The following is a 25,676-nucleotide window of genomic DNA, read 5'->3' on the forward strand; positions in this document are numbered from 1 at the left end:
TATACGCTGGGCTGCCACATTCTACCCAGGCGTGTCTTCCAGTTGTTCGTCCACCAATTTTCCCATGTTTCTGCGTGAAAACGGCCAGGGGACAGCTGACAGAAACCTAGCAGCCCAAAGTATACTATAGGAAGGGATCCAAAACAACATCAATATAGAAATTCATGACAATTCAAGCTGTCTAACCCAACCAAGGGTTACTTTCCCTTGCTATGTATGCTATGCTTCCTGATTGTGACACGGTGTGAAGACACGGAGTGCGGACTGCGACGAATCCCATCTTGCAGTGTGTGTCTGCTTATTTTATTCAGGCAGGTTTGGGGCAATGATTTCCTAAAGCAAAAAAAACACACACCTTTTTCAAAATGACAAATTTTTCTTCACAAGAATACCACCTCACTATGGTAATACATGTTGTAGATGGGAATGGTTTATCTCCTGTGTGAATACATTCCCATCCATAATATTTCGCTCAAGCCCTCATTCTTCCATGAATGGTTTATTTTCTGTATATGTGAATATACCCACCCACATTCACAGGATACTATCAACTTTGATTTTTCTCCTATGCAATGGATTTAGATCCAAATGATTATTCCCCGCCGGAATGTTCACTCTTTGTGATAACAAACGGCCCCCGAGCAGCATGCCACTGACCACACCCTCTGATCGTCTGCATCTCCAGTTCAAGAAATCAACACGAGGAGGCGTGTGATGAAAAGCATGGCGGACTCAGTAGCCGGAGCCAGGTCACATTAGATGATTAATTCCGCCGCCTGCTTCTTAACGGCCGACAGTGTCATCTGACCTCATCAGTAACACGTGTTCACAGAGCTCACTGATCGTCGTCAATCGCATACGGTCCAAGTTTCCGTATTTTCCTTCTGGTAATCACGTATTTTGACATCTTTTTTCCCGGTGGCTGTTTCAATGTTGCATTGCATTCATCAGTGCAAGCCTAGTATCAGTGTAGGCCTAAGTGTAGTGTGTAGATAGAACCCATCTGTGTATCTAGATATGGAGGCTGTGCCACGCTTTGATTTGTTTGCTATCATGGACTTAAAAGCAGAATTGGAAGTTGACAATGATAGGGGGGCTGGATGGGGAGACGGGGGACTGGCTTGACTTGAATTAATTTATGATTGATTATTTATAGTAGGGCTAGCCAAGGTTTGTCTTTTATAAATTCCTACATGTAATTGTAACTCTTTTCCTTTATTGTGGTATAGAAGGAGCTGTCATTTCATCAGTTACACTAACAGTCCAACAGAAGCCTAGTTTTCTACTGGTACATGAGTATTTCAGTCATGCTGCTTGTGCTAGTGCACGGGTAACCTGCGGCCAGTAAAACTGGATGCGGTAGCGGGGGTCCCTGTGGTAGCCATTGGTTGTTGCAGTCGGCAGTCATTGGTTGTTCCAGTGGGCAGCCAGTGGTTGTTCCAGCGGTAGCCATGCAATATGTGCCAGAGGAAGCTGTTGTTGACCAGTGTTAACTAGGCCTAGTGTTGTTCCAGAGTTCAATTTGGATGAGGCCATTAACAACAGTTCTTTTGTTAGGCCTTACAAAGCTGTCTCAATGTTGCTGAGTTGCATCTGCTGTAAGGGCCTTGGTGACAGCTGTGGCTGATGGGTTTTGCCATTTCTTCTCTTCAATTGCATTATCAATTGACTGTAACATTAGTTGACTGTAGTTGTCATGTAATGTCATGTAGACTACATTGTAGTTGTCATGTCTGTAAAACTGTAATGGTAGAACCGTGCTAAGGTCTGCTTCATCAAGGTCAGATTTTATGATTTTCACAATTGCAGTTGTAATCAAGTCAACAACTGGCAAAATAAAGAGAAATCTACCAGGCCAAGGTTTAGACATTTCCGATTTTTGCTGGATTTCCGTCATTGCCCTCTTGAAAAGCGGTTTTAAAATGTGACAGTAGAAATGTGAAGGTCTATGTTTAAGCTCTCTGTAGGAAGTCGAGCCAAAAATAAGCATTTTAGAATATGTTTGAAAGTAAGCCCAGTTATTAGGACAACATTTTCACTTGGTAAATGTTTGAGTTTTTTTGCTCTGACCACTGTCATGTCCACCCCTGATCTAAGGTTTTGGAATACAGGTTAGATCAAGATAGGGCCTTTGCTTGATTAAGTTTGGTCTTATCTCGCAACACCTGGTCTATCATGGAGAAACCTGATATTCCCTGATTCAAATGATTACAATTAGCAAAATTGAAACGCACAGTCATGACAGAGTGGCCTGCATCATCTTGGCTGAAAATTGAAATGTCATGATTTTCATTCAGTGACAATGGATGTGAACATGTGAACCAGTTGTAATTATGCCACAGCATCTGTACAGATGCATGAGCATAAAACACGACATCAGGACTCTTTATCAAGGACACCCTCGGGACTGACAAATGCTGTCCCTAATTGAGAGGTATCCTGATAGAGGTCAAATTCAATAGAAGTGACCAAGTTGGGACCAAATGTACTGTCCTTTGATTGAAAGGGTGTCCTAAATAAAGAGGTGTCCCCTAAACGCAATTTCAGTGTATCATTATGATGATGATGAATTGATCCTCATTCATTGCTTAACTCGCATGCCAGTAGAACTGGCATTGTAGCATCTGTCCCATTGTCCTGTGGGCAATAAGATTCAAACTTTATGGTATCAATTTCAGATACGTTTATACGCTCCGCTATGAATATTGATCAGAGGACGGCGATTCGAATTGGTGCTGCAGTCACGGCAACCGCAATCGCGACGGGAGCATACATGTATAACAGGAGAAGACGGGATGATCTGAAATTTGAAGTGGACACCAGGAACCAAACAGTCGAAATAAGTGTAAGTACCGGTACATTCTTATTTCACAGCAGAAACCTTTTAGTTAAACCAGATTGAGAAAAGAAACCTGATCGATTCCACTATGTGCCCAATCGACACGAAAGATCGGGCTTGTCTATTAGTGTTTCCGGAAATCTGCACAACGGTCATATTGATGAGGAACCATGATAGATATTATTAGTATCATAAGAGTAAGACTGCAGACAGATTTGTCAGCAGAACCTCTCGATAAGGTCACCCTTGACACTGAAGTGCTGTCCTGCTTTGGGAGCTGTCCTGGTTGCAGGGTGTTTTAATTGATGAACAGTTTTAGAAAAAGAATTTTGATATATTTTTTCTGTCTCAAACCTCTCCATTAGTACAGTACATGTATTCAGGGCACCCTCAAACTCTCATTTAAAGAGGTGTCTCGCCAAATAGCGGCTGACTTGAGATTATGTTTACTCTCATTGGAATGGAGTCACTGGTCAGTATGTCATTGTCAGCTCAACCTTCATGTTGGGTCATTCAGTGACTGTCTTGTTCAAGTGTGCACGTTTCAGACATAGTCTGAGCATCATTAGGACTCTCTCAATTAGGACACTGGTCGCCTGTCACAAAGTCATCATCCATTTAATTCGGACACTTCTCTATCACCAAGTATACATTATGCATACTTGCTATCACTTTACCTCAGACAGCCATTAGTCCAGTCAATCTAGGCCAGATTTGTGAGTCTTGAGGTTGCTATTTTCAATTTCAAGGCCTATACTGTTTTTGACATGTTTGAAAAAAACGGTTTGCTTGAACAGTCCATTATGTTTACATTGAGACACATTTAAGGCATACTATCCTATGCTCACAATTACATTTCATGATATTCATGGGTACAAAGGAAATTTATTCTTTGGCATTAACAACAAGTTCAGAGATTTTGTCCTACTTTTCCAGCAGTTTTGCTCTGAGCTTGTTTAGGTTTTCTGGACAGGAATCAAGTCTGATAGGACATGTAGGATTGAATATGATAAGACGTCACTGTTGACTTTCCACTCAAATAGCTCGAGATAAAATAGTTTTCAAGAAACTATCTACCAATACGTCAAGTTCACGGGTTGAAGTTCAGTTGATGACCTCAGATTTGGTAGTGGTCACTAGTTTGTACCCACTCGAAGAATTTCTTTGCGATTGGGCCACTACAGGATTTACTCGTTTTCAAGATGTTCTCGTGGTTGTTTGGTGAAGACCAAGTCACACCCATTGTGGTGGACCGGGAGAAACAAAGTGTGGAAATTGAGGTAATGTGATAGTGTGGGAAACCCTCATGCCCTTGTTTCCAAACTTGACACAATTTTTTGTAGGTTTTCTAGTGCTGTTGCCATGAAAATGTATGAGCCTGTAGTTTCTTTATCTTATTTTTTGCAGAAACGTTAAGCTGTCCCGTTCATGAAATGAATCACACTGATATCGGGCTCTTTTTAAAACTCTTGCTCTATTCTATAAGATCAGAAATAGTTTTCTGCTTGTAACCTTTGTTGCATATGAAATGTCAGAACACCTGAGCTAAACTTTTAAATGAATCATTTCGGCATCATGTGCTCCACCAAGATGATGCGAATATTCCACAGAAGTCTACAGAGGCCTGCATTAATATGCATTGTTCGTTGTGAAAATGATACCTGCAGATGGTTTCTTTTAATAATAAGATAGCCTACTTAGTGATGAGCTCAACATGACCATATGCGCCCAACATTATCCTGGTTGTGACAGGAACACACAATAAATCACCTTTATAATGAGGACAAAGTCGCAACCAAAAGAGTGGGATAAGATCACTTTAAAATGAAATATGTCTGTGGAATGCAAAATGCAAGTTGTAACTACAAGTCTCTTTGGGTTTGCTTCTTTCGGAAGAGTAGGCCTAATTGTATTGGCCGCTCAAGCCTTGACCCTGCATGATTGAGATGGATCTGACTTCCTTCTAGGCAGATCATGATTTTGGGATGATTGATAGGGTACAATTTAATGGTTCTATAGCATCTCTATACTCATTTGAAGATTTAAAAAAACAACAATTGGCGGTAGCTGGAACAGAATTTCCAGACCGTCTGATTGTAGTAAAATAATAAAAAACATAACCACTTCAGTCGCTAATCAGCACAGAACTACCTATTTGAACCATTATTGTGAATGAGGACAGCTTTGTTCGGTAGTAGGCCTACTTCAGTCAAAAGCAAACATGATGTATGACTTGGAATTATTCATGACACAATTTTTTCAATGAATGAATGATATGGAGTAAAAATTCTTATACCAGTTATATAACTATCATTTTCCAGCTTAGTCCAGAAACATTTCTGTAGAAACCAAGTGGGCCGAATCCACACTCTTGGCCATTTCTAACAAGTTGAAAGCAGCGAGTGTGGCACTCTGGCTGAGTCTCCAACCCACAAACTTCGGACCACAAGTTGGCACTCATCCACTGTCCCACTGCACTACGCACTATAAAAACAAAAGTTACACTGAGACTGCAAGGAGAGGGCAGCTGATCTTATTGGTTGAAATATGATTTATTTTTCTTTCTGACGGTTAGCACCATCATGTTTTCTCGTTTCCATGACCATGTGTAAACTGATTAGTCGAGTGTGACAAAGTGATTCAGGCTTGATTAATTCATTAAATATCCTACTTCAAGTTGATGCATCTGGCTACATTAGATAGTACCAGGAGCTTCTTGCTAAGAATGGATTAGCAGAGGTGCAATTAGTATTTTATTGACATTTTAGCTGCACGTAGGCTACAGATTCATAAGAAATCTTGGTCTTGCACCTGGGAGATTCTTATGTTGACGCACAGGCTTTGAGATCTCAACAAATCCTGTGATGGTGATCCCCAACTGTCTTTTAAAGCCAGAACACACTTATTGGAAATCTTTGATTGATAAGTTGTTGTTGTGCCCAACAGAGCTGCACGTGCACGCTGAAATTGCCTTCAAAATCATTATTTTGGAATTTCGAAAACTACAAAACAACCAGCCATTCAGTACTGATGCATCCTATCCAAAGGCTGGGATGGCTGGGTGTTGCCTTTCATGCTTGACCAAGATGGCAGTTGAGGTCACTATGCGGATGACCCTGGTATTTTAGGATGGATTATCTAGGGACCCCCACATCTCAATCTTACCCATTTGATATTGTTTAAAGACCAACATGCGGTATCTGCTCCACTGCTCGGAATGCTCTCAGTTTGTCTTTAAACAAGCCAATTCTGGATGATTGGGAAAACATGAATTTGTCAAAAAATGTTTCTGAATGCTTTTGCCACGGTGATTAATAGCTAGCTATTCTTGCCTATTGGCTACTTCTAAACTATTTTTAGCTTAGTTCAACTATCAATTATAGGAAATTCCACAAAAACATCTAATTTACCTGATACTTGAATAAGACTGGACGTGAGTTTGAGTTACTGATAGTGAGGCATGTTTCAACAAGGTACTAGATCGTTCTTTGACTATCGAACTGTGTTAACTGTATATTGGAATCCCGTGCCTATCTGTTTTCATGATTTATTGTCTCAATTCATAATTAATACATTGAATCATTTCATTCGTTGAAATTAAAATCCATCTCCATGTACTGTTTTAAAATTTGGTGAACTTTAACACGTCTTTCCTTATTCTTGCAGCCTGGTGTCCGTGCCTGTCCACTAACGAAGGAAGAAATTCTTAATTACTATTATGAAGATGCGCAGACTTTGTATGAGAGCTTCCAGAGGGGCATCAAGGCTTCCAGTAAGTGCTTTAGACAAGCAAACTACTTAAACCTTGACCAACTTGGACTATTTCGAGACAATAGGGGGGAAGCATAATGTCTCCTGAAGTAAATGTATCTATCATTTCCTTGTCTGTGCAGGTAATGGACCATGCTTGGGGACACGGGCTCCTGATGGTGGACCGTACAAGTGGAGTTCATACCAGGAGGTAAGAAAAACAATAGCATCAATGCCATTTATAATGAAAAAGTTTTCTGAATAGCCAAGGCAACCTGGGGGGTATTGGCCTACAGTGACATAGAGTTGTTGACAGTTCTCAACGGATTGTCTGTTTGTTTGCCCTGACCTTGAATATTTCACCTAGATTTGATAAATCTCCAAAATCTTATCTTGTTTGTTATCTATTTATTTTGGCAGATATGTAAGGTTATGGCATTGTTGTTTTCATGAAACCATTGAAAAGTAATTTCTTTAGGTTTAAAATTGTTTTTCGACACCATTTGAGCTAGATGCGTGTTCATGCAATTCAAACCATTGTTCATGCAATTCAAACCATTGTTGAGTATTTACCAGTTAGCTGGCCATGACTATTGACGGTCCAAGCTGCAGCTCCTCAGCACTTAGATTAACCTAGCCTGGGTTGAGAGAAGCAAGGTGGGACAAGGGTTAAGTGTCTGGCTCAAGGATTCAGATGAAACTGTTCTGCTACTTCCAAGAGTTGACCCTTGACCACCAGAGTATGAGCCAAATGATCTGCCATGGATCTCTCACAGATATCTTGATATCAAAATTTTAGCCTGAAGCTCTAAGCACTATGCCATGGATCTCTCACAAATATTCTAATCAAAGTTGTTTATATCAATTTGAGTGTGGAACACATGTACAACACATTGAAATCACACACAACTTTTAATGGCCAACGTAGTGTATGTCTCGTCTGCTGCGTATAAAGCAACTAACAGGTGTTCTGATTTGAGAGTACTCAAAGATGCCACGTGCGTGTTCTGTAATGGGGTTTTCACTAGAATCAATAATGATAACCTAGCGAATGATTGGTACTGCCATCTGAGCGTAATAGTCTGTGGCTATAATAGTTGTTATCTGGCTGCAATTTCCCACTGACATGGGAAGTTGGTGATTCCAAATTACTTGTTAGTGTCTTGGTGGACTTCACACCGAAGACAGTTTATGGTCATTCTGAAGCAAGCCCCCTGACAGGGATTAATGGCTTTACATGAGGATATCATAAACCTTCTAGCTGACTTGTATTATTCATTAATTGTCAAAAGGCGACATTTACGAATCTAAAAAATGAATGACGAATTCTTTGATTTAATTTCCAGATAGCAGATCGGGTGCATGCGTTCGGATCAGGTTTACTGGAGAAGGGGCTGTCAGCTAACACAGAGTCCCTTATTGGTTTATACTCCATCAATAGGGAAGAGGTCAGTGTTATCTTGTAACTGTTCTCTTCATAGAGATGTGCCAAATTCCTTGATTCTACATAGAAACTTTGAATTTTATAACTGATTCAAATGTTCAATATCTCAATCTGTCCAAGAGTTGAGTTTAGCTTCTGGAGTAACTCTTTTACTAGGAATCCCTGAATTCTCAAAGCGCTTCAGCATCCTGTAGTATTCAAGGTGAAGGAGGGTGGTCATACAGGTACAGACTGCATCACTTTAACCCTTCAAATCTAACTCGGACAGCACAGGAATAGCACTCTAACTACAATGCCGCTTTAAATTATTTCAAATAAGAAATTCGATTTGCAAAGTACGTTGCCTGTCTGTTTCAGTGGGTGGTGGCTGAACAAGCCTGCAACAGGTATTCCATGGTGGTCGTCCCCCTTTATGACACACTCGGAAATGATGCCTGCGCTTACATCATCAACCAAAGTAAGTACTGTCTTGAGCAAAAATCAAAACCAGTAGGTCTGTGACCAGTTAATTTGACTATCCTGCCTAAGTAGGTGATATAATTTGGCCACGGCAGCAGCCCTCAGAAGTGGTGCGTATGCCTTGGATCACTCTCAGTGATAAGGTTTTGCTACTGCAAGGACCTCTCTGTGGAATAAGCTGCCCTGTTATACCTGGACAGCCGTAAATTATCCTAGCTTAAAAACCATTCTAAAACAACATCTTCCAGAAGATTAATTATGGCTTATTGTAAAACTCCCTAGAATAGTCATTCCTTTCTAATTTGGGCACTATACACGTTCTTGATAGATTGATACCCATTTTTAATCTGACATCAGTTCTTTCATATGACACCAAATGAAGTGATATCTAGTATAATTAAGTAGGATCCCCTAATGCTGATAATCAAATGTCACCTGTTTAGAGTTATGATTATTTGATGGCCTTTTCAGCTGAAATGACAACTGTCGTCTGCGACAAAGCAGCAAAGGCCCAACTGCTTTTGGATGGCGCTGAAAAAATGCCATCTCTGAAACGCATCATCATTATGGACGACATCTCGAATAATAACCAGGAGACAGCCAGTAAACATGGCATCGAAGTGGTGTCATTTACACAGATAGAGGAGGTCGGGAAGGAGAACCTGAAGGAAGCTGTGGTGAGTGCACCTGCCATTTCATCAATTATATTTTCACTCCATAGAGGTTTTGGTGAGATAACGATAACCTCTTGGGTTGGTAAAAATGAGTTGAAAGCAGAGTCTCGGAGGACAATGCCTAGATATGTCAAGTTACAGGTGCCTCTCTGTCAGCATTATCTCTCGCCAAACACTGTACGATAGGAGCTGTCATTTCACCCAAAACCTAACTTGACTGCTACCTCGGTTTTGCCTACATTTTAGCTCCACTTCCGTGTTGTTAGGTTAGACAACAAATACCTCAAGTTTGGTATCAGTTCCTTAAACCAGGCAAGTCACATAATTCTCAGTGATCTGGGCAAAGAGATCTATGCAATAAAGGTTAGGTGGAGATCTTTGAAGCAGTTGTTGGTAAGTTTCATGGTTAAATACACGTTTGATTTCTATTTCAGCCACCCAAACCAGAGGACCTCTGCACCATATCATACACAAGTGGAACAACCGGAGATCCAAAGGGGGTCATGCTAAGTCATCGTGCCATGGTTGCCAATGTATCCTCCATATTCAAAATCTGTGGGGTAGGTTTATTTGAGTCTCTAAACTGGATAGTGAAAACCACCAAAGGGCATTCCGGGAAGTGTAACCCTGGTCCATTTTCAATAGTCCACCAGACACAATTTTAAAAGATTTCAGTTTTTCACAGTTATTCATTGATCTGTTAAACGTTTGTGTTGGACGGAATTCACTTTTTGAAACACACCCTTATCAGGTTTCTTTCCTTCTTTCAGGTGTTATTTGATTGCACCCCAGACCAGACCCATATATCATACCTGCCATTAGCCCACATGTTTGAAAGGTGTTGCGAGGTATGTTTCACTTCTGCTATACTCCTTTGAGAAATTTGAATCGGTGCTGCTGTCAACCGAACAAAATGTTCAAATTTTGTATTTAGCATCAATACTTCATTACTGTTCAGTGTAATACCTCAGTTGCTTATCAGCACATGTGCGTAACCGAATACGAAATCTGGAAATTGTGTTCCGACTTCTGTGGACTCTGTTGATTCAAAGTCCTCAAAGAAGTATTGCATAAAGTTTTGATGACTCGATTTTCAAATGAAAACTGGTTCTTAAATTACCGAATTCGGCCGAGGTTTGTGCATTCGGGTGGTCAGTTGGACAGCGTCTTCTTAATCTTTCTGCTTCAGAGAATCTAAGAAAGGTTTGGCTGCTAAACTCTCTGTTTTGTTTTCAGACCTTTATGTTAATGAGTGGATGCCGGATAGGGTTCTTCCGAGGAGATGTCAGAAAGTTGCCAGATGACATAATGGCGCTGAAACCGACCATGTTTGTGACCGTACCGAGGCTGCTGAACAGACTGTATGATAAGGTGTGTGGAGTGTACTGCGGACTGATCATGGTGTTCATCTCTCAGTGCGAGGGTTGTGGCTTCATACGGGTCCAGATCACTGATCAGTAGAGTACAGAACCTCCCAAAGTAGATGCATCTCTATTAAAGACAACCTCTCTATTAACATTTTGTTCATAGGGCTGGTCATGTTCCTGTATGTGTCTGCATCATGCCAGTACCTCTTTAGATGGATAAACCAATGATACTTTCTGTTGAACACATCTGTGTGATGGGTCTCTTGCCTTGGCTTAGATGAGTTGTAATGTGAAATAAACCACCAAATTCACAAAGTTATTAGATATCATGGAGCATTTATTTGTTTTCCTACAGGCAATGCATACTGCTGCTTCAAGTTGGATCAAGAGAAATGTATTAAATTTGGCAATCAGTCGAAAGGAAGCTGAATTAAAAAGGTAAAGAAACGATTTCATATGATCAGACTCCCGAGTCTAGACCTTTTGGTGTTAGTCAGTTATTCAAATGTAGGCAAGTAGATTGGATTAGCTTATCAGTGACAGATAGGGATGGACTTTCTGGATTGACGGAATTGGTAAGAAAATCAGAGACACTTTGTATACTCTACTATAGTTATTTTTCTTCCTTTTAGGGGTATAAGTAGGCGTGACAGTATATGGGACAAATTAGTATTCGGCAAAATCCAGGAGAGCATGGGAGGCAACGTGAAACTTGTCCTGACGGGTTCAGCGCCGCTGTCGGATAAAGTGCTAACATTCTGTCGTGTTGCCTTTGGTTGTCCAGTGAGTATACATGAACACTTTGACTTATGCTACATTTACTCTTGCGTGAATGAATAAAGGGATTTTCCGATCATGACTTGTGAGCATTTTGCCTGTCGCTTTGGTTCTGCGCAAGTTGAGCTCATTGGCCTGGTGACAACACTGTCTAAAATAGGTGTCTCTTGGCCTAATGCCTAAATCAGTCACAAACTGCATTACTTGTTAGAAATGTTAGAACCACCAGAGCTTTTTGCTCAATGAGACATATCTCAGCTTAAGACAACTTGATGTCATGCAGATATGACACCACAGTTGCCAAGACATGAATTTGTTCATAACAATCAACATTACCCACAAGCTGGCCCTCAGGTGTAGGCTCTATGAAATATACTGCAACTAAAACGACATTCTTGGGCATTTATCATTGTCATTGAAGCTAACTGTTCTGTCAGGTATAAGAATTCTTTGCTGCTTTTTGCAGGTTATGGAAGGCTATGGGCAGACAGAGTGTACTGCTGGTGTCTCGTGTACTATCCCTGGTGAATCAGAACCAGGTAGGTCCAACCAAACCTTAAAGGGATACCCCTTTGGTGTTCATTGTATTCTTAGTGGCTCAGGAAAATAGAAATCGACAATGGCCTAGTGCAGTTATTATGCAGGAAAATGGTATTTATTGGTTTACCTAGCTGCCTACCCATGGCATTGTTGAAATGTGCAACAAACTGATCTCTTGGGGTAAAGCATTTTATCCAATGCTTGTTGCAGGCATCTGCAATGACCACTACAAACAAGTGATTTTTGTTGCATGCGATCATGATTGGAGGTCACAGCGATAACAATTGCTCGTTTGCAGGGAACTTTAGTGCTGTAGTTAATGCTTCTTCCCATCTTATTCTTATTCAGGTCATGTTGGTTGTCCTCTTCCATGCTGTCACATCAAGTTGATAGATGTACCCGAGATGGAATATTTTGCCAAGGATGACAAAGGCGAAGTAAGAACAGACGTTTGGGGGTGATGTATTGTTGGCTCCTATTCCGAACATTGTAGGGTTAATACCCAACAAGATAACAGACTCAAAGGGTGATGTGGACTCTCAACCCAAATGTTGTAGTTTTCACACCTGACAAAGACACATCACTTGTATGTGACCGTGGGCAGGTCACTTTACTCGAGTGAACAAAATGAGTTTTGAGTATCTTGTGATGGACTCCACTGCCCAGGCTGTGAGGTTGCCAATCTCCAGGCTGTAGTTGCCCTCATTGGGATCCACCCATAATCTTACTTGATTCTGAAAACTCTTGTTTTGTAGATATGTGTGAAGGGCAGCAGTAATTTTATGGGGTACTACAAGGATCCAGAACGTACTGCAGAAGCCTTTGATGAAGATGGTTGGATTCGCACTGGGGACATAGGAACCTGGCTTTGGGTAAGAGATGTAATTGCTGACATAAGTGTTAGATTACAAAAAGGGGTAACCGAATTCAAGCTGATGAGAATCTTGCATTGTGCCAGCATCACATTGAATAATCTCTTCCATGAATCATAGCCACTATATGCATGGTGTATATCTTCTTTTGGGTCATCAAACTAGGGTGTTAATGAGAGAGCTCCTGTTCTTGAAGGAACCACTTGCATCAGACTTTTAGAAATGGTCCTAGGGAGACCAGTGGTGTAGTGGTTACAGTGACGGGCTCGGAATCAATGGTCGTGGGTTTTTAGTCTTGGAAGAATCCGTGCTGTATTGTCTTACTGTCCTTGAGCAAGATCAACATCTACACAGAATCTGAATGAGTATTTTAACGCCCTTCACACTTCCAACCATTCACACAATCTCTCAACACATAATCGTTTGACTTCTATTAAAGCTGTTTCATGCTCTTTTATTTATCTCATTTACACTTCTCAGCAGAGGTAAGGCAAAATTATAAAGACTCGTGATATTGTCACTTGAAACAATTTTCATCAATTCAAGTTTTAACAAATCCAGCTCATCAATTCAGTCAATGGAAATAATGAACAGATTTTTTATTACGAATAACATATCATCTGAATGGTGAAGCTTCATATTTAATGCTAACGTGATAGATAGTATTCTTGTGTCTTTTATGCATGTTATCTTGAAGTCTTTCGTTGTCATGTTAATTTCTCAAATACATGGTTGGTAGAGTTGTATACAAGTATTATTGCACTCTGGATGCATGATGTTTTCACACCATTACCCTGTAACAATTGTTTCAGACATCATTGGCTCACCTGTGAGCCTTTACATAATCACGCAGTGTCCGTCATCGTCGTCGTTGTTAGACATGGGTGGCACGTTTTGTAACTCTAACTTGGTACACATGTACCCCTAGGTGACCGCTACTCAGAGACCGAATCGCGGCCTCATATGATACACGGTTTTGCCACCAGGGTGCCAGAGGTCAAAAATGGAAAAATTGTGATCCTTGATGCTCGCATTATTGCATTTCCTTATTTAACTATGATAATGATAATAATAATGATAATAATAATAATAATATAATAATAATAATAATAAACTTTTATTAATGATTAAGGCCATCGGCCCCTTACGATAATACAAATTATTATATCAAACAATACAACTCAAGATGACAAAACAAAGTAATACAATTAGAATTCGAGTCTCCTATCCCTACTCTTGTATAGAAAAACTGACAAATTACACAAGGTTTCTGCACACTAACTATTCATTGAGGAGACAAAGGAATACATCCTTGGCACGGAGAAAGGTAACAATCTGGTACGAAAATATTGCAAAAATACACATACATTCAAAACATGAACTCGCTCTCGGCAAGAGCTTGCGGCGGTGAAGTGCAGGAAGTAAAAATGACAAGTTGGTGAAATGGGGAGGGTTTTTATGCACAGATTGAAAATGCATTGACTTGGTGAATGTTCAATGGAGTATGGCATTTAATAGGAGAAGCTTCCCGTTCACTTTTACAGTAGAAACCATGAAATCAAAAAAGGAATGTTTGTGGAAATGAGCTGTTTTTGATAAAAAACATTTGATGTTGGGAAAATAGATGTGTTTACATGGTTGAAGGGAAGTGAAGGAGCAGACTGCTCTACAGTGGAGTCTGTCATTCACAATAATCACTGGCACCCTGGCTACTGAACGATTGGAAGCTCATGTTGCTACCAAGTGTGACATGACTGCGTATTCTAACTGTGAAGATGCTCCACCATAGATCTCATCTTTCTGATGAGACGTCCAGAAATAGAGCCAGGATCCTCACTGTCCATGTCATCTGTATCAGGTTTAAAAAAAGTGGTATGCTTCTTAACTGCTAGGACTCTCCAGGTCAGGTGACCTCAGACACTGATTTCGGTCCGATCTGATTCTTGACTTAGCCATCAGCAGGCCAAAAGTGAAAACCTAAAAAGTGTGATATCTCTCATAAGTGAATCGTTTTCAATAATATTTTTATGGTATGTATTCCGAGGTGTAAATGGTGTAAATTGGCTGTGAGTGTAAGTATGGCACATTTCTTAACCGCAAAAGCTATTAACCTAAAATTTGGTACACATGACTCCCTACGTCAGATAACCTCTGACAACGAATTCCAGTCCGATCTAATTCTCGACTTCAAAACTGAAAAGGTAAAAAGTGCAATATCTTATCAATTACTCGTTTTCATAGTAAAGGTTACGGTAGGTACTCCTTCTTGCAACTGCGTAGCAAATAATTCATGTCTAGGTCCCACAGTCTGTACAATACCGCAGTGTCCGGCGTCTGTCGCTCCTGTCATCATAGTCGCCGTAGTCGTCAGTCGTCAGTCATCCGTCATCGTCTGTCGTCGTTCGTTGTCATCTGTATCCTGTTTCAAAAGCCGTGGCACATTTCTTAACTGCTAATGTAGTAAGTCTATGAACTTGAAACCTTGTACACAGGCCCCTCCAGATCAGATGACCTCAGACACTTATTTCGGTCCAATCTAATTCTTGACTTAGCCATCAGCAGGCAAAAAGTGAAAACCTAAAAAGTTGTGATATCTCTCTTATAAGTGAATCATTTTCGATAATATTTCCTAGCAAGGATACATCACATATCATATGGGTTATTAATTTGACCTACTTTTCAAGGTCACGTAGGTCAAATGGTGTAAATTGGCTGTTTGAGTGTAAATATGGCACATTTCTTAACCGCTAAAGCTATGAACCTGAAATTTGGTGCACATGACTCCCCACGTCAGAAAACCACGGACAATGAATTCCGGTCCGATCTAATTCTTGACTTCAAAACTGAAAAGGTAAAAAGTGCAATATCTCTGCATGAATTCTTAACCACCAAATATCTAGCGAAATACAACTACTTGTGATGCATTACTGAAAAATGTGAAAAAGATTGAAAGAATCTCACTGAAAAGCTTTTGTTATAGTTTATTAATCGAGTTTAGAAAAGGGTCTAAAGTTTGATATGAGGCAACGCTACTGATCCACCTACATGTATCAAATTGGCTCCAATGTCATCATCATTGTGTGGCATTGATTCCTCTCTCTTCACTGATGTAGTTCTATGGGGTCCTGAACTCTTGCGAAATGTAGAGACTGGACCTGATCAACACTTCAGGAGTATAAATCAGTAAGTACAACTTTCAAACGGACTAAAACACTGGAAGATAAAAAAAGAAGAATTATAATTTTTTACCAATTTGGTGGGAAAAGTGCATAATTCTACCAAAAAGAACAAAAGAAACATTCGTCCGAACTTTACAATCCCCGATTGACGTAACCCTGCAGAACAACTCAACATGTAGTAACAATAAACAAGCCTGCCAACCCCATTGGTTGATAGGTGACATGACACTGAAACTCGTTTTAGTCCTTCTGTTGTCCCTCGTGGCTAGTTTTGAAGTGCCTATGTCTTACGGTTACAAAACGTGCACCAGGTTGACGGATGGAAGGACAGACACCATTCTGTGGTGATGGATGGAAGGACAGACACCATTCTGTGTTGACGGATGGAAGGACAGACACCATTCTGAATAGTTATCGTGCAAAATTTTTTGTCAAGGTCATTTCTTTTGCTGTTCTTCCTCATTGCCAGATTTGCTGTGCCTGTGTCTTACAGTTTCAGAATGTGCACCATGTTGACAGATGGAAAGACAGACGCCATTGTGTGTTGACGGGATTCTGCGTTGACGGATGGAAGGACTGACACCATTCTGAAAAGATATTGTGCTAAAGAGAAACATGCACCATGATGACGGATGGAAGGACAGACACCATTCTGAATAGTTATCGTGCTAAAATTTTTGTCAGGGTCGTTTCCTTGGCTGTTCCTCCTCATGGCCAGATATGAAGTGCCTAGGCCCATTGGTTGATAGATGATTTCTTGCTTAATCAACACCTGAACTCATTTTAGTCCCTCTGACGTCACAATCCCGATTGCGGCCATACTGCGAATAACTGGGACAATGGGCGATCAAGTGGGACATGGAATTCCATTCCCAAAATTAGCAAGTCCTGACAAGCTTATAGACAAAACGTATAAAGTGCAAAATACCAAGACAAGGGTTTCCTCAAGAAACATGCAGTAAGACTCACATCGATCTTAAGTCAACAACGACAAGAGAGTCCTTCCTCTCCTGGAATACGCTCCAATACCTTGGTATCCCTACCACAAGAAAGACCTGGGCTGTCCTGTGTCAGGACGTTATGCAGTGGACATAATCTGTTCTGATCAGAGGATTGCGGCTGCGTTTCCTGTGTCAGACAGTGAAACCACATTCGACTCACTATCTGCTCTATTAGAGAACTGCTCTGGTTGCCAGACTGGCCCAGAGGATTGCGGCTGGGTTTCCTGTGTCAGACAGCGGAACCACATTCGACTCACTATCTGCTCTGTTAGAGAACTACTCTGATCAGACAATTAAAACCTGATCACTTGTGTCAGATGGCCAACCAAAGCATAGCATACATATTCTGATAAGAATACTGACCATTAAAAACATTGATAAAGATTCGAAGTGCCTAGGCCTGTCAAAGACCTCCAAGACAAGGATCAAGGTCTTGTGTTTATAAGTTACCATTGTATGCCTTAGAGGTGGCGAAATGATACTGTTTAGACAAGAAGTCTCTCCAAATGCCTCATAGAAGCCGAGGGATTAAAATCTTGTCTTTATTGGCTAACGAGTGCTTACCCTTTCCAAAGACATCCTTTCGGGAATCGTAATTCCCACGGGGGTGACTGGCTCTTCCACCCTTCCCCCACTCCCCCCGTGCGAACGTATCATTGGATAAAGCCAGGTCCTTGAGATCGTGGTGGAATGTCAAAAAAAATTGCAAGCAAATGCCAGGGAGACCACTATCTGACATCCATAACAGCTTACCTCCCTCTTTAGCTAGTTACAGTTGGTGTGACACAACAGGCGAGTATAGTGGTTGCCATATTGATTGATTTATAACATCATTTGAAATATATCCCATCAAGAAAATATGAGAAAATTTATGTCATATTACACACCGATGAAGGATGAGGCCGATAAAAACCATAGAGTGGGAACGAATCACTTTTGGCAGTTCATAAAAAGTTAAAGATAGGATGTATAAGGTATATCCCAAAATTACCAAGACCACGGGTTTCCTCTGCAGAAACATACAGTAAGACTCACATCGATTTTAAGTCAACAACAAGAAGAGAGTCCTTCCTCTCCTGGAATATGCTCCAATACCTTGGTATCCCTACCACAAGAAAGACCTAGGCTGTCCTGTGTCTGGACGTTATGCAGTGGACAAAAACATAATCTGTTCTGATCAGAGGATTGCGGCTGCGTTTCCTGTATCAGACGGTGAAACCACATTCGACTCACTATCTGCTCTATTAGAGAACTACTCTGGTTGCCAGACTGGCCCAGAGGATTGCGGCTGGGTTTCCTGTGTCAGACAGCGGAACCACATTCGACTCACTATCTGCTCTGTTAGAGAACTACTCTGATCAGACAATTAAAACCTGATAACTCGTGTCAAATGGCAAACCAAAGCATAGCATACACATTCTGACAAGAATATTGACCATTAAAAACATTGATAAAGATTCGAAGTGCCTAGGCCCGTCAAAGACCTCCAAGACAAGGATCAAAGTCTTGTGTTTATAAGTTACCATTGTATGCCTTAGAGGTGGCGAAATGATACTGTTTAGACAAGAAGTCTCTCCAAATGCCTCATAGAAGCCGAGGGATTAAAATCTTGTCTTTATTGGCTAACAAGTGCTTACCCTTTCCAAAGACATCCTTTCGGGAATCGTAATTCCCACGGGGGTGACTGGCTCTTCCACCCTTCCCCCACTCCCCCCGTGCGAACGTATCATTGGATAAAGCCAGGTCCTTGAGATCGTGGTGGAATGTCAAAAAAAATTGCAAGCAAATGCCAGGGAGACCACTATCTGACATCCATAACAGCTTACCTCCCTCTTTAGCTAGTTACAGTTGGTGTGACACAACAGGCGAGTATAGTGGTTGCCATATTGATTGATTTATAACATCATTTGAAATATATCCCATCAAGAAAATATGAGAAAATTTATGTCATATTACACACCGATGAAGGATGAGGCCGATAAAAACCATAGAGTGGGAACGAATCACTTTTGGCAGTTCATAAAACGTTAAAGATAGGATGTATAAGGTTTATCCCAAAATTACCAAGACCACGGGTTTCCTCTGCAGAAACATACAGTAAGACTCACATCGATCTTAAGTCAACAACAACAAGAGAGTCCTTCCTCTCCTGGAATACGCTCCAACACCTTGGTATCCCTACCACAAGAAAAACCTAGGCTGTCCTGTGTCTGGACGTTATGCAGTGGACAAAAACATAATCTGTTCTGATCAGAGGATTGCGGCTGCGTTTCCTGTATCAGACGGTGAAACCACATTCGACTCACTATCTGCTCTATTAGAGAACTGCTCTGGTTGCCAGACTGGCCCAGAGGATTGCGGCTGGGTTTCCTGTGTCAGACAGCGGAACCACATTCGACTCACTATCTGCTCTGTTAGAGAACTACTCTGATCAGACAATTAAAACCTGATAACTCGTGTCAAATGGCAAACCAAAGCATAGCATACACATTCTGACAAGAATATTGACCATTGAAAACATTGATAAAGATTCGAAGTGCTTAGGCCCGTCAAAGACCTCCAAGACAAGGATCAAAGTCTTGTGTTTATAAGTTACCATTGCCTTAGAGGTGGCGAAATGATACTGTTTAGACAAGAAGTCTCTCCAAATGCCTCATAGAAGCCGAGGGATTAAAATCTTGTCTTTATTGGCTAACGAGTGCTTACCCTTTCCAAAGACATCCTTTCGGGAATCGTAATTCCCACGGGGGTGACTGGCTCTTCCACCCTTCCCCCACTCCCCCCGTGCGAACGTATCATTGGATAAAGCCAGGTCCTTGAGATCGTGGTGGAATGTCAAAAAAAATTGCAAGCAAATGCCAGGGAGACCACTATCTGACATCCATAACAGCTTACCTCCCTCTTTAGCTAGTTACAGTTGGTGTGACACAACAGGCGAGTATAGTGGTTGCCATATTGATTGATTTATAACATCATTTGAAATATATCCCATCAAGAAAATATGAGAAAATTTATGTCATATTACACACCGATGAAGGATGAGGCCGATAAAAACCATAGAGTGGGAACGAATCACTTTTGGCAGTTCATAAAACGTTAAAGATAGGATGTATAAGGTTTATCCCAAAATTACCAAGACCACGGGTTTCCTCTGCAGAAACATACAGTAAGACTCACATCGATCTTAAGTCAACAACAACAAGAGAGTCCTTCCTCTCCTGGAATATGCCCCAACACCTTGGTATCCCTACCACAAGAAAGACCTAGGCTGTCCTGTGTGAGGACGTTATGCAGTGGACAAAAGCATAATCTGTTCTGATCAGAGGATTGCGGCTGTATTTCCTGTGTCAGACGGTGAAACCACATTCGACTCACTATCTGCTCTATTAGAGAACTGCTCTGGTTGCCAGACTGGCACAGAGGATTGCGGCTGGGTTACCTGTGTCAGACAGCGGAACCACATTCGACTCACTATCTGCTCTGTTAGAGAACTACTCTGATCAGACAATTAAAACCTGATCACTTGTGTCAGATGGCAAACCAAAGCATAGTATACATTTTGTGACCAGAATACTGACCATTAAAAACATTGATATTGACTGTATTAAATCATGCTCTAGCAGAGACCAGGCAACTATTATGTCTTGAAATTTGAAAATCAGGAAAAAGGTTTCCAAATAAGGAAGTTACTAGACTTGGAACTTGGTGTTTGCTTGGCCATATGATCGCTGTCGACTATCACTTCAACTACCACTTCAGACTTCATGGAAATATAGTAAACAGGCATCTTGGTTTGTTGTATGCAGTTTTAGCTCAATCAGTAAGTGGCAGAATAGACTGAAAGACACCTTGATAGAAGAGAAATTATACTTGCTCCTCTTGTACAGCTGACCAGTGGACTGACATCTCTCTAGTCGATGATCAACTGAAAGTAAAAATTAGAGAAGGGAACAGAAATATTCAAGTGTTGAAATGCAGTTTGGGTTCCTGGCAATGCTGATTACACTTCAACTTCAAATAAATCTCAAATGTTTGACATAAATGTGGTCTTGTAGCTCATAAATGTGAGACACTCACCTTTTTACACACACCTCAGCCCAGGCACAAGCTGTGTTCTGTCTGATTCCAAATGCACAGAGCAGTTAGAAGTGGTTCTGCTAATTAAGTCATGAGCCTGTGACCAAATATGCTAATAAGGTCATTTGACCATCTTAGTCATTTCATTCGTCGAGGCATGTCCTGATGACTGTATTGTTGAATCTAATCTAATCCCTTGTCCATTGTCCAGTGTCCATTGTCCTGGGGTCCAGCCAGCCATGCCACTATTCTAATTCTTGTCCTTACAATGCCTTTCCTCTTTAAATAAAACTTCTTGTCATGGATGATGATTAGATTAGTTTTCTTAAAGGGGGAATATGTCATCATTATTGCATCTTGACCATCAAGATTTTTGCATCTTGCTCTTTTTGCATTTGGCTCTATACTATAGAGCATGAATTCTTAACCACCAAATATCTATATGGTGAGCGCAATGGCCCCTGGCCTTGGCTGGTATCAAACTTCATATCACTTTGCACTTCAGTTGTGCAAATGCATTGCAATGGCACAAAATTGTCAAAAAAACGTATTGTGTTTCAAAATACTGCTTTAATTCTCTGATTTCTGTTGTGCAGTAAACGTCTGGTTCAATCAGCTTGCATATAAAGGCAGTGAATTCTCAATAGGGCTATGCATGTACATAGATATCTCGCTCGGCAGTGCCCAACTCTACCCTCTATCAAGGACGTCTCTTTTGAGGTTATGTCATCTGCATGACTATAGTAGGTTTATATACACAAATTTCCTGCTAAGAAGTGTGATGTACATGTGAAACTCCTGTGACTTGTACGTTCGACAAATAGATTGATAATGCTGTTCTTTCTTTGCAGAATGGGGCGCTCAAAGTCATTGACAGAAGGAAGCATATCTTTAAACTAGCTCAGGTAGGAAGCTCACCCAGAATGATCCATTCCACTAGGACCTATGAGTAGATGTCCTGAGCAGAACTACTTTCCCTAGTGAAAGAACAAAGAGTATCAAGAGACAAGAACACAAAAGTGTCAGACTCTAAGCATTTCCTGCCTTGAATGCCGGAGAAACCCAAGTGCCCATGCAATCACAGTCAAGATAAAAAGGATTGGTGTGTAACAGATGTTCATTAAAGTGAGAATAAGGCAGGCTTCGATACAAAAGTCAGACGTTCTTTGGAAGACACTATTTATTGTTACTTTCCTTTGTCTTGCCCAATCCAAGAGTTTTTGTCTCCATTAGTCACAACATTCATTTGCATTAAGAAGCACACCCCGAGACGATGTCAGAAATGTGTTATCAATGTTAGCCTCATGGCTCAACAGTACTCATTTTCCCCCAGTTTGATCAACTTGTCATTGTTTTCAGGGTGAATACATTGCTCCTGAGAAATTGGAAAACATTTACACAAGGAGTGGCTATGTCCAGCAAGTCTTTGTGGATGGAAACAGCTTGAGGGTAGGACATGGTAGTTGATTCTCTTCCGTAAGAGCACTTGACAGGTCCAGCAGCTCCAGACAGAGGATAGTGGTTTCAGAAGTCATGCGCCATGGACCATTCCAATCGCTTGATTCATTCACCGGCCTAATTTCATATTTCCTTACAAAGACAATGAAAATATTGGTCCACCTTAAAAAATGCCCTTGTTTTATGGAATTCCTCTTTAATTCGTGGTCCTTAAACATTTAGAAGACCCTTTTCTGTACTTGAAAATCGGTACAATTTGATGCACAGTTCTTTCTTTGAAACATCATTATTTGTCCTTTGCAGCCATGTACAGTTGGAGTTGTTGTCCCTGATAACGTTTCGTGCAAGAAATGGGCAGCTGAGAATGGCGTGGAACCAACTATCCAGGAATATTGTAAAAGTGAGGTGTGTATCCGGAAATGGCTGTTATTTTGAAAATTACAACATGAGACTCTCAGTGGAAGTCAGGATAATATAAGGATGTTTTGTAATACTTGATAAGGGAAGATTGTTTATGTCTATGTCTGTCTGTGATCAAATTTGGAAGGTTCTTCCTCCTGTCTAGGATTTCTTGCAAGAATTCTGCTACATAAATGATATAAACCAGTTTCATTTTATCCGCTTGCGGTAGATAGATTTTGGAAATGTACAGAAAGTTACATTCTAGAAAAGACCAAAAAATAAAAGAATGGACCATACCATGTGAAAACAGCACTAATTTAATTTTTGTGTCCTCCGCAGAATCTTAAAGAACTTATCCTGAAGGACATCACAGAATTGGGCAAGGAGTCTGGACTTAGATCATTTGAGCAGGTACTGAATTTTATCTTTGACCTGATTTGTTCCAGTGACCGACTCTCCCCTATACTCATACCTCACTTAGGCCGCCCCCTCTCCTGGTTCAATGCGTCATCCATCAAGCAACATTGATATACAGTCTGCAGTCGCTAAAACTGTAACTGTCAGACAGAGGAAAAGACTTCGATTCTGTCCCGCTGTTTTCAATCGGCCTGAGTTCATAAAGTGACTTGTGTTGTTTTTCAGGTAAAAGCCATTCATCTCCATCCAGAGTTGTTCTCAGCTGAAAATGGACTGCTGACACCGACCTTTAAATCCAAACGTCCAGCTCTCAGGAAGTATTTCCACGATGTCACTGAAGGGTTGTACGAGAGCATGAAGTTATAGGAGGTGCTACAATAGGGTGCCGAATTTCTCCTGGCTGTCAAGAACTCAAACCTTTGAGCGAGTGGTTGGTGATTTCGAGGCTGTATGTTTCTGTTAGCATTCATCTCATCAAGAATTAATAAAGACTACTCTTTCTTAATTCTTGATCTTATCCATATGTATTGGAGCCCAGCAGCTTGATACACCAACTGTTACTTGGTCTTATTATGTTATTCTTGTCGGCTTGTCATTTAATTGTAACTGAACATGTATGTGCTTCCAAAAGTTTTCTTTACCATAATATATGATAGGTGACACTGAAATTGAAGAAGATATATTTTTAAGGTAAAATCTGTAGGCCCACTGTATGGGATGTGGCACAAAATGCACCAGTAGATTTTAGTTTTACCCTTTAACAGAAGTTTACAAATTGTAATAGTATATTTTTACAAGACTGGCTGCTGTATCCCTGGTGTTATTAATACCACTTGAAATACTGTTAAAACAATTTTTAATGATTCTCTTATCTGCACAAATGTCTTCAAGGTGTCATACTAAAGGTAGTTTCTATCATTATTTTAGCAATTTTAGTGCATACTAGAGTGAATCTTTTCAAGTATACTTTTACGTATATAATCTACAGGGCAGAACAACCTCAAATGATTCCTGAAATGATTCAGTGCTGTCACTGGCTGATGCTCTCTGGTTGTTTATGATGTATTTTTTGGACACCTGTGTCACTTTATAGTTTAACTCGCATCTGCTGTATTCTCCGGCCGACCTCTAGTTTATCCGGCCAAGGCAACAAGAACCATAATTGAACACTTGAACTCGGACTCATGCCTTTAATCGCATGCAGACCAGAATACAATCATACAATTTTCTCTGGATCCATTGTTGATGTTAATCGTGTTCCATCTTAACTTTTGGATTGACTTGAGGTTGGCCGTATTACATGTATATGTGCAATATTGACAGTTATGTGATCCTCTCTTCTGTTAACCTTAGATTGTGATTTCAGACAAATTTTACTGCATTTGCTTCAAACAAATCGAGATTGCCATATAACTTTGTTGCTATTTTCTGTTTGATAAATCTGAAATTTATTTACCTGTTGCTTTGATGTTTTATTTGCACTTATTAATTGTATCACTTGAGGATTAATCCAGCTTAATTTAAAGTAAGTCTTTAGGGACTGAGCAAAACTAATATGAGGAAAAAAACCCTGATATTTCATTTGGGGGAGGGGTCTCGGAGCCATTTTTTACAATTAAAGAACTTGGCTCATCCAAACCTGAGGCCAAATTCCCTTGATCTAGTTTCCATAATTTCATTTCTTTTGGCTTCACATACTTTTGGTGCAGAAGATTTTACATTGTGCTTGGTGTGTGTAACAAGATTTTACCTTGGTGTGCATGCAGTAGGCACAGGCCTACCAGCTATACTTATAGCAACTTAGTACTGGTACTTAGAACTTGGTGCTTAGCTGACCTATCTGGCAACTGCCTAAAGACTCCCTCTAACCTTTGTCTGCCCTCGTATGAGAAACCTAACTATAACATTGCTGTTGGGCAGACAGCCATGCCACCATAATTGGGAGGGTGTCAGTTCGACTCCCAGGATTTTGATTTTTAAACGTACAATTATAAACTTTAGGCCTTCTTTGTACTGGGTACCGGATACATCAGAAAATTCAAATCGTACAATCAGATGTTGTAATGAATTGATATAGTGTTTGGGTGTGCCTTAGATTTTGAAATAAAAGATTGATTAAAATGGTGACATGAAACATATATTTTGTTTGCTCAATTCATACCACTAGCACTGTCTGCTTCTTCATGATTATCTTTATGGACGGTGTGGGAAAAAAGCATATTGAAATTCATGGACTGTGAATTAGTGAAAGTGACCGAGCGACCCATCAAGTTATGGCCAGGACTTGTGGGTTGTCCCCTCGGTAGATCAGCGTTTGTTCTTCCTGATGACTGGAGCTGCACGATGACCTTTCCTTGGATGGTTGGTGCTCTTCTCATAAACCAACTGTTGAATATCATCCTGAGACTCTGGGTTTCTCA

At 40.6% G+C, this 25,676-nt stretch overlaps 1 protein-coding gene across 2 annotated transcripts; it reads left to right on the plus strand.

The window, feature by feature from the left end:
* The first annotated feature begins 744 nt into the window (after positions 1–744).
* On the plus strand, positions 745–25,394 carry LOC135486200 (long-chain-fatty-acid--CoA ligase 5-like). Of its 2 annotated transcripts, XM_064768849.1 has the most exons (20): positions 745–887; positions 2,679–2,845; positions 6,506–6,611; positions 6,733–6,800; positions 7,936–8,037; positions 8,391–8,490; positions 8,964–9,169; positions 9,601–9,726; positions 9,937–10,014; positions 10,403–10,537; positions 10,889–10,971; positions 11,166–11,316; positions 11,777–11,849; positions 12,199–12,287; positions 12,606–12,722; positions 21,831–21,884; positions 22,339–22,428; positions 22,741–22,842; positions 23,179–23,250; positions 23,482–25,394. In XM_064768849.1, the coding sequence occupies exons 2-20, from the start codon at positions 2,699–2,701 to the stop codon at positions 23,620–23,622; spliced, it is 2,040 nt and encodes a 679-aa protein (XP_064624919.1). In that variant the 5' UTR covers positions 745–887; positions 2,679–2,698; the 3' UTR covers positions 23,623–25,394. The 2 variants fall into 2 exon arrangements, with proteins under 2 accessions (XP_064624919.1, XP_064624929.1); XM_064768859.1 differs by lacking the exons at positions 745–887; positions 2,679–2,845 and adding an exon at positions 3,963–4,119.
* The last annotated feature ends 282 nt before the right edge of the window (positions 25,395–25,676 follow it).

Source organism: Lineus longissimus, chromosome 1 (genome assembly GCF_910592395.1).
Source record: "Lineus longissimus chromosome 1, tnLinLong1.2, whole genome shotgun sequence".
Lineage (NCBI taxonomy): Eukaryota > Metazoa > Nemertea > Pilidiophora > Heteronemertea > Lineidae > Lineus > Lineus longissimus.